General features: G+C 35.8%; 1 protein-coding gene across 1 annotated transcript in view; it reads right to left on the minus strand.

Annotated features, from left to right (window-relative positions):
- Positions 1-6,815: 6,815 nt before the first annotated feature.
- Positions 6,816-12,729, minus strand: part of LOC125230862 (potassium voltage-gated channel protein Shaw-like) — a 465,585-nt gene continuing 459,671 nt past the window's right edge. Inside the window, exons 10-12 of the mRNA XM_048136115.1 lie at positions 9,260-9,410; positions 7,878-7,985; positions 6,816-7,252 (exon numbers count right to left, since the gene is read on the minus strand). Of these exons, the coding sequence (XP_047992072.1) occupies positions 6,816-7,252; positions 7,878-7,985; positions 9,260-9,410 (696 nt within the window). The remainder of the gene's footprint in view (positions 7,253-7,877; positions 7,986-9,259; positions 9,411-12,729) is intronic.

Genomic DNA, 12,729 nt, shown 5'->3' on the forward strand with positions numbered 1-12,729 from the left:
AAAGCACCCTTCTTCCAAAGGAGCGCAACACCGCCATACGGCCTGCCACGCAGCATTCCTAAAGAAGTATCGACAGCCGACGTTCCTGTACCCTTAAAATTGGTATCAATACCATCTAGGAATGAAAGTTCATCCGGCAGCAACCATGTCTCCTGTAGGGCAATTATGTGACAGGAACGACATAATTCACGTATGCTATCAACGGAACGCTTAACGTTTTTGCAATTGAAACTGACCACTTTACATGTGACCTCTCTATCCATATTTTCTTTTTCTATGATGGATAAGGAACAATTTACGAAACCAACATTTACAAGAAACAATCCTATGTTAAACTAACGCAAACTAATTTTATTGGGGGTATATAAAATTTACTCATTGAGTATCCGTTAGCTTTAAAAGTAAAATTTTAAACTTATTTTACTGTCCATAATGGGGATCCATTACTGGTGAACTGCCGTCCATTATTGGAGAAAAAACACCTCGTTATAATTAGTTAACTATAAGGAAACCAATAGCAATATCTATTCTGCAATACGCTTGAAATGTAAAAGAAGGTTAGGACATTTATGTTTTACCACACTTAGCGGTAGAATTTTTACATGTATCAGTGAAATATCAAAAATAGGCAAATTTTTATCTTAAACTGTCCATGACTGGGTCCGTTACCTTACTCTACTTTCAGGTCGATATTTGCGACTATGTCGAACTCGGTTAACGCTTGGAGGGCGAGAGTGCAAACTTTTACGCTTGGAAGTTACGCGGTAGTCATAGTCGTCACCTGAACTGCTACTAGCTGCATAATGGCTCTTCTCCATGCGTCCATACCGTCTTGGACTCACAGAAGAACTCCGGGACTTTCGCGGTTGTTGTCGTCTCCGTGCGTCTAGGTACACAAGTCGACCGGCTTCTACTACGCGGCATGCCAGTTCTTGTCCCAGCGCCGCGGTAATCTCTAACAGATTCCCCGCGCGAGCGTCGCCGACGAATAGCTCTTACATAATGAACAACTAAAATTCGTGATCGCGAACGTGACTCTCTCTCACGCCCCCGATCACATTCGTTACAATGTAGCAGATGTTTATAGCCTTTATCTCTCAGGCTTCCATCTACTCCCTCTCTTGTCATGGCAGGTAATTTCTGCGTTGGACATGCTCGGTTTCCATAGCCATCATGATTCGCCTCCGTCACATGATGGTGTAAATCGCGCTCTTTTCTCCGCCCGTCATCGCTGGCTTCATCGTCATTTGACTGCATTACTGAAACTTATACATGTACAGTTAATTATCACGGTTTCAAAAACCAGGAGAAAATAGTCGAGAGGGTTTGTATGGAAAATTCACCGCTCCTATTGCGTCTTAAACCCAATTGTATTAGTATCAAATTTCATAACTTTTAATCATCGAATATCAAGACCATATTCGAACAGAACATAACGTCTTTGAATATATTATCTCTAAAATCCGAGAAACAAAAATCCTTAGAAATGATGCACGAACATCTTTTGAATATTTTCAGTTTTTGCTCAATTCTAAATAACTTGGTTAACTGGTTTAACTGGTATTAACTGGTTGCACTAACCTTGTAACATTAGGTAGTAGCAGAATCAATAGATGACGATATTCCTCCTAGTAGCTTTCTTTATGGACAATGTCTAATCTTAGCAAGCCTAGCAATGTGCTTGATTTTTCACCACATTCGATTTTATTAAATAAGCTGGCAAATGATATAGGCATTAGAGGGAACGTACTGAACTGAATACAAAGTTAACTCTATGAAAGACAACGATTTAAGGAAATATTTTAGAATGTGAACAATCGTGCTAGTATTGAGCCTTTTGTAGGTACTTGCACTTTCTGTACTCTATATATTCTGTGATAATACTCACTACTACTACTAAGTACTCACTCCCGTATCAAACACCTTTTTTCCTTAGATGTAACATATGCCCGGATGCATTGTCTGTATCTACACTATCTACTATTTAGATGTGCTAGCTGGTATCTTTGTGACAAAGTCTGTCAATTTAATAACATCACTAAAGTTATAGATAACGATTTCGATAATGTAAATTTGTTCAATAAAAATAAATTAAATAAAAGTATATGATACTAAAACATTTGTAGTGTAATTTAGAACTTATATTAGATAGCATCTACATTATGAAAATGAGCGTTGAAAGCAAAAAAAAAAACCCATCTAGTGATTTCGTATTGACTCTAAGGCAACTTAGCAGCATTTTCTCTAGACACGTGGCCTTGACACTCTGGACAGCTTATCATCGGCATGTCGCAGCCATCTTGGGCTATTGATTATTAATCTGAAACAACACTGAAGACGTCCATAAAGTATGATGTTGATTATCCACCATTATCCACACAGCGTTATTTAAATTTGCTGCCATGCAAACCGGCATCCATATTTGTGAGAGAGCAGCTTTATATTTTGACACATACAGTACCTTTACTTAGATCCACCAAATGTATAGGATTCAATATTCTATCTCAGAGCAATAAAATATTTAGGTATTCAAAACTAATAGACTCTAGTGGTCATGCAAGTCTATATGTAAATATATATATATATATTTAAACTGAACTGGGACTATCTTAAAATACCCATTGTAAATGGTTATCTATGAATGAACTTAAGGGTGCTTTCGAGAAAAACGTCAAAACAATGTAAAATTTCGGTGAAATACAACACTTTCCGTTATCTAATTCAGGCTTCAATTAGAGCATCTCATCACCTTGACACTTATCAAACTGGATTTTAGAAAACCAACTCATCAAACCAATTATGATTTTTTCTCCGATACACGTTCAGGAAAACCCGCGTACAGCGCCGGACCAGTCGATCCCATTTGTAAAACTTGGACAATTTGGAACACTGAAACCGATAAATTTATAATACGTATATCCTGTACTAAAAATTTCTCAGACTACATTTTTATTATAAGGTTTTTAAAAAGAGTAAACAGGGCTAAGATGAATTCAATTTTTTTCAGAAATTATCTAAAATTATGTGACAATTTCTTTGAAAATCTACATCACATTGAAGTTATTCTCGTACAAAATTAATCTGCAACGTTTACTAAAATTGCTCTTATGCCTTAGCGATTACAAACCTCTATCATATATACCTGGCAATTTTTTTGAAAACGAGCCCTGGGATGTCACAATTATTGCCACTTCTGGACATTTTCTCATATTTTGTTAGACCAAGCAGAAAAAGTCCCATAATATATTATATATCTGTAAACCACTCGGAAAGCTCCCCAATATGACACCACACACGGTACCATTAAGCGCTCGGTTGCGATTTCACTATTTTTCACATGAAAGCCCTCTTAAGAAGTCACGTCCGACAAGGACCAATAAAATAACTGTAGACTATTTTGGTATATTAACATGTTCATGTTAGTATACAAATTATTTGTTCAGATTGATCACACACTAAAATATTGATGCACGCTATTATGGCTGACTGTACTTTATTTCCACATGAAATTAATGCTCTTTATGACACTTCTAAAATCTAATAATTTAAACATTAGGTTGCGCTCATATCCAATATCCAATGGCCACCTATTATCTCCATCACCATGGTGGTGGTGGGTTCCTTAACTAGATGCCTATTGCAAATAATATTTTCAATGTCCCTTGTGTATGCATATTTGACGTAATTAAAAGAGAAGTTGGTCAAATCCTACTCGCAAGATTTTATCCACACAAACTTAATTATACACCGTGTTTTTTTTTGTTTTCCGTTAATTTTGACACGGATCATCATCAGGAGTCACCTGGTACATTACTTTTAGTTTAATTGAATTAATAAGCAAGTTAAGAGGAACATAAAGCTGGCGTCAAGTTTCTGACGTCACAATGTCATAACATAATACATAATGTAATACCTTTATAAATGCCGTACAAAACAATTAATGGATCATTTAATTTATTTTTGAATACTTAACTCGATAGCAGTACGAGTTTAAACGCCACTTACTTAAATAAATAAATTGTAATTGACGTCTTTACGTCAGAAAGACTAAAGATTCTTTAATCTTCGTCACTTTTAAAAATAACGGGAATCAATAAAAACAGGTTGTATACTTTCGTAACATTTACATAGGATAGGTTGCAAGTTAAATGTGAGCTGAGCTTTCAAAGGCTTACATCTTTATATTTACCGTAGAGGAATATGCTACGAACTGCTTTTATACTGCTGACTGGGCCTCAGTCAATCTGTGTAAGAATGTCCTATAATATTTATTTAAGTATTTATTATTTATTTATTTATTTATATGGCTATAACGTCTATTCATGCTTGTATTCCATAAAGGAGAGGCAGAGCACACGAAACTACTCAAGTTTCAGTACTACCTTGCCGGTCCTTGCAGTGACAGGTTGCCAGTCGCCAGTTGCAGTTCGCCCATGCCACCCCATTTATCTCATATCTCAAAGTTGACTTCCACAATACCGACGGGAAGAAAGGGGGTGGTGGCGAAATTCTTAACCTGTCACTACACGGGGTTAATATTTGTATTAAATAAAACTATTGTTTTTGAGAATCAAAGATAAATTTCTGGCTTACAATACCTGTTGATTAAAGTCTCATTCAAAACATTGTTTATCGGAATTCTGTGAAATCCTTCATCCTTTCGTTGTTTTAAGAAATTGCAACGTTCAGTATTATTTTGATTAACTTCTGTTGGATTCGTTTAGGCACATTTATGACAAACCCGTAAGAATAATAAAATTAAAATATTTACTTCTTGTTTACATCACTGACGTTCGATGACTTTTGATGTCTGTTGTCAAAGAGTACTTCTTGCCAGTAAAAGAAATCTGGCGAAGGTCAAATAAAAAATTGTCACCGTTTTTAAAAAAAATAAGTCTGGTTCTGTTACTCAGCTTGTAGCCTTTTTGCTTCGCGCCCTATGTGAGCGCGCCTGCAGGATGTTTCAATGAATATGCAGCCGTCTATTTATCTTCGAAGCTTTACGAAGTAGAAAACTATATTTTCCAATGTGAAATTTTGTATTGCAAAAGGAAATTACTTATTTAAATTGACTTGCTTCTAGCCTTCCATCGTTAACTATCTATATTTTTTAAGTACTTTCATTAAAAATCTTAAAAATCGACCCTTTACGTTGCACCTTAGAAACAACACAATAATTTTAGTAAAATTGAATTTTTATTAACAATTTGTACAATCGCCGAGCGAAGTTCATGAAATATATTTCATCTATATTTGGCACAAAATTAGTCAAAGAAGTTCGCTTTTGATCTTGAACTCCGTTAAAAAGAATCTCTAAAAATGAAATGTTTATTCATTGATGAAAATATAATTTCATGAGCCTTTTTTCTTTATTTCTATACTCTTGAAACAACTTAATGACATCTACTTAGTTTTTGAAGTCTATTTACATTTATTTTATTGGAATAAAAAGCCATTCCTTGTGAAACAAAGTATGCATATTATGTAACATGTTTTAACAATGACTAAGGTACAAACAAAAACAATATTTATTTTATCAAAGACAGAAACTGTTTTAAGTATACAAACTGTATAGATTTTACACTGAAATTTTTATCTATTATCAAATGGATATATAGCTAAACTTATTATTTAAAATGTTAGTAAAGAGTCAGGGGAAGCAATAGTTTCTATTCAGATCAACAATGGATAATATTTGGAAAGAGTCAAAGTAGAAACTTTGTTTAGATTACAAGCAATCACTGTATCGTCTTTCATTTACAAAATATACAAAAATTGGTTACTTATAATTTGTGTCACCAAACAGTAGATTGTGTCATTATTTTAAATGATATCGAAAAAATGGTAATGAATTGAATTTGATTAAGACCAAAATAATGTTGTATTCAATTTGATGATTTTAGATTTTTATGGCACAGTCACATAGAGAGTACAATATTTATTTATACTTATGGCAACAAAAACATATATGGCGATTTAGACGTCACTGTTTATTCCACGGTGACTATAATTTCTTTCAAATTTTATCTAAATCTAAATACACATGTTTTGGTATCACAAATTATAAGCAGGCCTCGGATTATTTTTCGCATGGTAAGATGAAAGAAAACTATGGAGTCGATATTAAAATTAAATTGTTATTTATATCCATACTCATACTCATTCATTTAATTAAGAACGAAATTAAATTATAAATAAAATAAATCATATGAATAGAAATAAATTATATTGTAAATGATTGAATGATCATCGCGTCATGAATGATTGACATGACATTGACATGCAAATGATTTTTGATAAATCAGCTAATACTTAGCATTACGTTTACCGCAACAAAGTAGTCTGAACCAAACAAAATAGTAACTAATTTGATATAGTTACAGGCTAAATGTAACCCTTTACCAAGCAAAAGGCTTCCCAAATCACACCACATAAATAATTTTAATTACATTCAGTAAGATTAATTTTCGATTAACATTTTCGATCTGTCAACCTGCACAAGGGACAAAAGTATTACGGGACTAAGAAAATTAGTGAGTATGAGTATGAATATGAATTAAAGTTTAGTTTTAATATCGACTCCATAGTTTTCTTTCATCTTACCATGCGAAAAATAATCCGAGGCCTGATTATAAGTATACCAACATTAACTACAGGGGTTTGGTCGAGACAAATTTCAAGATTACCAACTTTAACTTTACAACTTTAATAAGTGAATTAATTTGAAAAACCTACATTACATCTAATGGGAGACTTTTAAAACTTGGGGTTTTATTTTTATTACATGTACCATCGATCTATAATCTAGAATCGTATTAATAAGAATTGTTATTAGGACTATCGTCATTTGAACTCACTACACTAGTTTCAATAGTTTTGGCATCAATTACATTAGAATTAATTTCATCTTTACTAGAATTGTCAGTAACATCACTAACATCATTGTCTAGGGTATAATTTTCACAATCTACTTTAACCTGTGAACTATCTAAGTTTTTACATTCATCTTTAGAGGAGGTATCTGGGGTAGAATTGGTATCTCTGTCAGGTGGCCGAACAGTGGAGAGGGTGCTGGTTAGAAACGAAGATTGCAAGTGGTATCCTGGTAGTAGTTTTGGTTGCAGTGGTAGCATGAGGTCTAGGGCTCCCGTGGTGGCGGGGCGCGGTTGCAGGGGTGGGGCCGTCATCAGGGGTGGTTGCAGTGATGCTAGGGATATCGCGCCGGCTTGAGTGTTCACGATTGGGCTCTCGACTGTAAGAGAAATTTGTTGAGCGTTTTTATTGTATTCTATATTTCTTACTATAGTTTTCTTAACTATTTCTAATCAAACCATACTTTGCTTTTTTGTTTAGTAAATTAAAGTTAAACTTGAACTTTAATTTACTTAGAAGCTATAACTGCTTTAAGACTAATTTCTGGTATTGATAGTTTTATCAGGAAGTGCCAGGGACATTCTTCTAGGAAAAGGTTCTGTCGAATATAGATGCAGGAGTACAAAATTAAATTTGTAAATATAACAATACCTAGACAACTCCATTGAGATCATCAAAATTGCTTTAAAATGATTCATGTGCAATTTTTTATCTAAAGTTAGAATCTATATTTCTTTTATATAATATACCACACATTATTGTGTTCCTCTCTTTTTCTTCTCCTCTCTGTTCTTATTTCTGTCAACACAATCAAAATCTCAGAGTAAATTACTTCCGTGAGCTATTTACAAAAATCAAATGCTTTTGCAACATTATCTTTAAACTTTTATACCTATATTCGTCTTACGTAACAGGGCGTTTAAACTAAAGAAGCACTATAGTAGGACGGCTCAATCTCTTATCAACACTAGGAGGTGGTTCAATGATCAGAACGGTTGGTTTACCAATAGGAGCCCGTGCTTGCAACGGCTGCGCAGACGCCGTAGACGGCCGCGTCAGGATGTTCGGTGGGCCCTGCAGTGCGAGGCTGATCATGTTCATACCGTTTACACCTGGGAAAGACCATAGTAACAATGACTGATGATGAATCCATACCAATATTATAAATGGGAAAGTGTGTGTGTCTGTTTGTTTGTCCGTCTTTCACGGCAAAACGGAGCGACGAATTGACGTGATTTTTTAAGTGGAGATAGTTGAAGGGATGGAGAGTGACATAGGCTACTTTTTATCTCTTCCTAACGCGAGCGAAGCCGCGGGCAAAAGCTAGTAATACATATTTTTAAACCTATTTTCAGATACGAAATATATGTTCGCGTATAAAGAGCATGGAACGATTTAGGCATGTTAAACTACGTTAGAGTCATATTTATTAGGTTGATATTGTTTGTTATTTTTGTTTCAATATGGTTTTGTGTTATTTTATTTCCATATTGAGACATAGTGCTATTGTTAATTCAAGTTTTTGTTACAATAATTGTTTATAGTTCAAAGAAACATCTAATTTATACGTCATTTATTATAATAGAATTTGTCAGTTGCCAAAAAAATATATAACTTTTTCAAATTAAAACATAGTGAATACATATCTCATACGTATTGCATGCCCAAGTAAAGTTCAAATCAAGCTATTTATCAACCATTTACGACGTAAAGCTAAGAACGGTTTAGATACTAGCTAAAACATATCAGAACAAAAAAAAATATCTCCAAAAAACTATGAATTATGAAATAAATAAGAACCATCTCAACTCATCAGTATGTATTATACGTCGACAAATATATCTAAAATTTGTAGTCACGTATTCTTTTATCGTAAAACCCCACATTACGCGATTTTATACCTGGTACGTCCATCTTTATAGCAAATAAAAGAAAAGCGATCGTTCACAAATTATACGGCATGCGAGCATTGAATTCATGAATAATGCTTTCAGTTGATTACCGTACCACTAACGCCGTCTATTGTCTTATATTCGTAACCATACGCTATCTTAACTTAGATATCCAGCGCCATCTGTTCAAAAACTAATGTAACTAATAACCAGTCTGGTATCTTACACCTCTTACTATTTTCGTCATGGAAATTTCACCATCAATAAAAAACTCCCAGTCAGCATTCGATGACTTAATAACTTTATGAAAAATTGGAATGACACTAAAATAGTTTTAATTACACTCCATTGACTTAAGTTATATTTTAAATTTTCCTTCTTTTACACAAGTACTTACTTCCTTTCCGCTTTTATTTATACGACATTTGCACGTAAGCGGCTAAGGCTCCTAATTCTAAAGCTGAACAGTTACCGCCATCTACCGCCGCACTCACCAAACTTGTTCCCACCGGGAGGTAGCTCCTTCAGCACGACGGGGTGTTTCACCGCGTTTACCCGCCGGTTTGACGCCATCACGTCCCGTTTTCTCCTAGGCTGCTCCACGGGTAGCACTCGGCGACGCTTCTTGGGAAGTTTTGACCGCGCCTGTGGACAGATGGCGCTGTTATCAATTTGTTATTTTATGAAGGTCAAGGTTTATTCTAAAAAGGTTGACAGTAGAATTTATGCAATTAAAAACAAATATTGTAAAGAGTATTTAAACATTTATGTTTGAAATACATAGATTTTTATCATCACAGACCTACTACGAAGTAATTTATTATTTATTTTTCAGTACAGATGGTGTTTTTTTTACGCACGAGTGCGAGAAGTGGTTCATTATATGCCAGGTCGAAACTTCGGAGGTCCATCTGTACTGAAAAACGTCGTACGATACACGTGCAAAAAGGAAATTCGTAACTCGTGTCGATTTAAAACACTCCCTTCGGTCGTGTTTTAATTTATCGCCACTCGTTTCGAACTTCCTTTTTTACGCACTTATATCGTAGTGTACTATAAACCTTATTTTATTAATCGGCAAACTTATTGCCATGTGCCTAACAGTCAACCTTTTGGCAAAGCCGAAGAGATTGTAGGCGGTGCATTAAGTAATCAATAGATATTTTTTTTAGTTCAGCAGTTCTCAAAAAGTTTGTACAGTCAGCAAGTTTTAATTGATCCTATTTTGTTACCAACATTTAGTAATATAAGTCGACTTTCATAATATATTATATTTTCATCACATAAAGTTGAATATCACGTACCGGTAATCAAGCGTTATGAATGAAGCTCGGCAGAAAAGGTCAACAAAAAACCGGTCAAATGCGAGTCGGACTCGCGCACCGAGGGTTCCGTACAAAGTTTAAAATTATTATAAATATTTTTGTTATGATGTGACTAAAACCTAATATGATGTAACTACAATATCTTGGGATTAGTTGTCAAAGCGGACCCCAGGCTCCCATGAGCCGTGGTGAATGCTGGGATTACGCAAGGAGGATGATGATGTAACTAAAAAGCTTGGGGTTTAGCAATTTTTCCTTTATAGATAGATATATAGATAGAATACTCTTTATTGGTAAACCTCAGCAAAAGATACAATGGAGACTTTATCTGTGTTATGCTTTGTACCAAATTTCAAGATTCTGAGTTGTAGAGAGATACTTTGCAGGTTTTGATTTCCTTGCGATTGTCAAAAATTTGCGGAAATTAGAGGTATAAACGGCTGTATCTTTTGATTTGCACAGGTCCATGGGACAGTAGACCTGGGTATTTCATATAAATTCCAGCTAGATTCCTTCACGATTGACAGATAGACAGACGGACGGACAACAAAGTGATCCTATAAGGATTCCATTATTTCCTTTTGAGACACGGAATCCTTAAAAAAAATTAAAACGGTAAAACACTGTGCGGAAATTTGGGAGAATCTCTCTACGCCAATAAAAATTCCTGTGCACACTTGTGTTCGTGCAGTGGCTCGGGTATACACCTACCGTCAGTTGTGGCAACTTTACCTGTTATGATGGTAACTTTACCTTTGTTCTTTCTTAACAAAAACCTAGTTTCAAGACAAAGTATTTTAAATTTTTATACACGGTGAAATTTTAGTGGTTGTTTTCCCGCAACGAAATGATTTTGCTATCGATATACAGTCAATGTGTAGTCTTTTTTTGAAATAATATTAATAAATGCCAGATTTATAAATGTGTCGAACGTAACTCGAAAGTGACCTATCACCAATAGTTGCACTGCAGCAGTACTTACCTAATTATTTTGAGTGAATGAAACAAAATAACTTAAAAGTAGTTTCGTTTAATTTTTCTTCACATTTTACGTGCAGTTAGTTGCAGATCCTTAAAGGTAAACATAACAAGTTAAAGTCAAGCTTAAATAAACACTTAAACTTCGCGATACCGCAATAATTGTTCGAACTGTAATCCGCCACGTTCAATACACAATCTGGCACGTTTAATATGATTTTGTTTCAATGATATTAGTGTGTCTCTGTCACGTCTAATAACATCGAAAGCGTCGGTTATTGCCATTATTAACGCTTCTCGATTTTCGTATTCCCTCTGGTACACTATGCGTTTTAGCTCAGACCACAAATAAAAGTCTAACGGAGTAAGGTCCGGGCTTCTCGCTGGCCAAGGCACGGGCCCAGCACGCCCAATCCAGCGCTGGGGAAACACGGCATTAAGGTGGGCCCGCACGTCGCGCTGATAGTGAGCCGGGCACCCATCATGCTGGTAGTAGAGATCTGCTAGCACTGCTAGCGGAACGTCGTCTAATAAGTCCGGGATAACGTTCTGTAACATCTCCAAATAACTTCCCCCGGTCAAGTTTCCAACTATGAAATGAGGTCCAATAACGTAGCCATTGACTATCCCAGCCCACACATTTACACTAAACCGCACTTGATGAGCACACTCGCGGATTACATGTGGGTTATTAAAATCCCAAAAATGTTCGTTGTGCTGATTAAAAAGTCCCACTCGCGTAAATGTTGCTTCGTCCGTCCACAAAATGTTAGCATTCCTGTTATCGAGCAACCACCGACTGAAAACTACCCTAGCTGGCCCATCGTTTTCGTGAAGGGCTTGCACTTTCCGAAAATGATAAGGATGCAGTCCCTCTCGGTTTAGCGTTTTCCACACGTAGTATTGGTTGATGCCAAAAAAAGCCGCAGCCATACGTGTACTACGACGAGGATCTTGTTCGAAGTACTCGATGATCTCTTCGTCCAGTTCTGCATTGTAAACAGCCGGCCGGCCTCTGCCCTGTGCATGTGCTGGCGTTTGGAACTGCCCGTGGTCAAGCAGCCGCTGTGTGGCGGCGACAATTGTTCGTCCGTGCGGAACTTGAGGGTTTAAAATCCCCCGAAGACGCAGCGACTGTAAATGGCCTGGCTCCGCGTAAAGTCGCCGGGCGGCGTGGGAGTCGTAGTTAGCCCTAGCGTACAGCTGCACCATCGCGACGTACTCTAAATTAGAATATTCGTAATGCCGATCCATTTTACTAGAAATAGTAGTGTTGACATTGACAGGAACTGTTATCACATTAATAGTTTTAATCATTAAGCAAAGAGGATGTAATTATTCGAATTATCAAAGTTGACGCAACGTAATGGCAAGATCAAACCAATGGAAAGGTTAACTGTGCTTGTTTATCTTATAAGTCTCATAACTGTCATCGACTTGCAGTTTTAGTGCGTTACTATTGTTATTCGCTTGTTCGAGTTTAGGTAATTTTTACGGATTTTTTTTTTTGGAAAACAGTTATTTAATATATGTTTGTCTATCACAATTCGAAAGTACTACCGATAGCAAATCGCCCTACCGTGGGAAAACAACCACTAAAATTTCACCGTGTATAAGCTATTCAACTTTAATCTGTGGCAACTTTAACCTCCTAAATTCAG

The sequence above is a fragment of the Leguminivora glycinivorella genome, chromosome 11, assembly GCF_023078275.1.
Source record: "Leguminivora glycinivorella isolate SPB_JAAS2020 chromosome 11, LegGlyc_1.1, whole genome shotgun sequence".
Taxonomy (NCBI): Eukaryota; Metazoa; Arthropoda; class Insecta; order Lepidoptera; family Tortricidae; genus Leguminivora; species Leguminivora glycinivorella.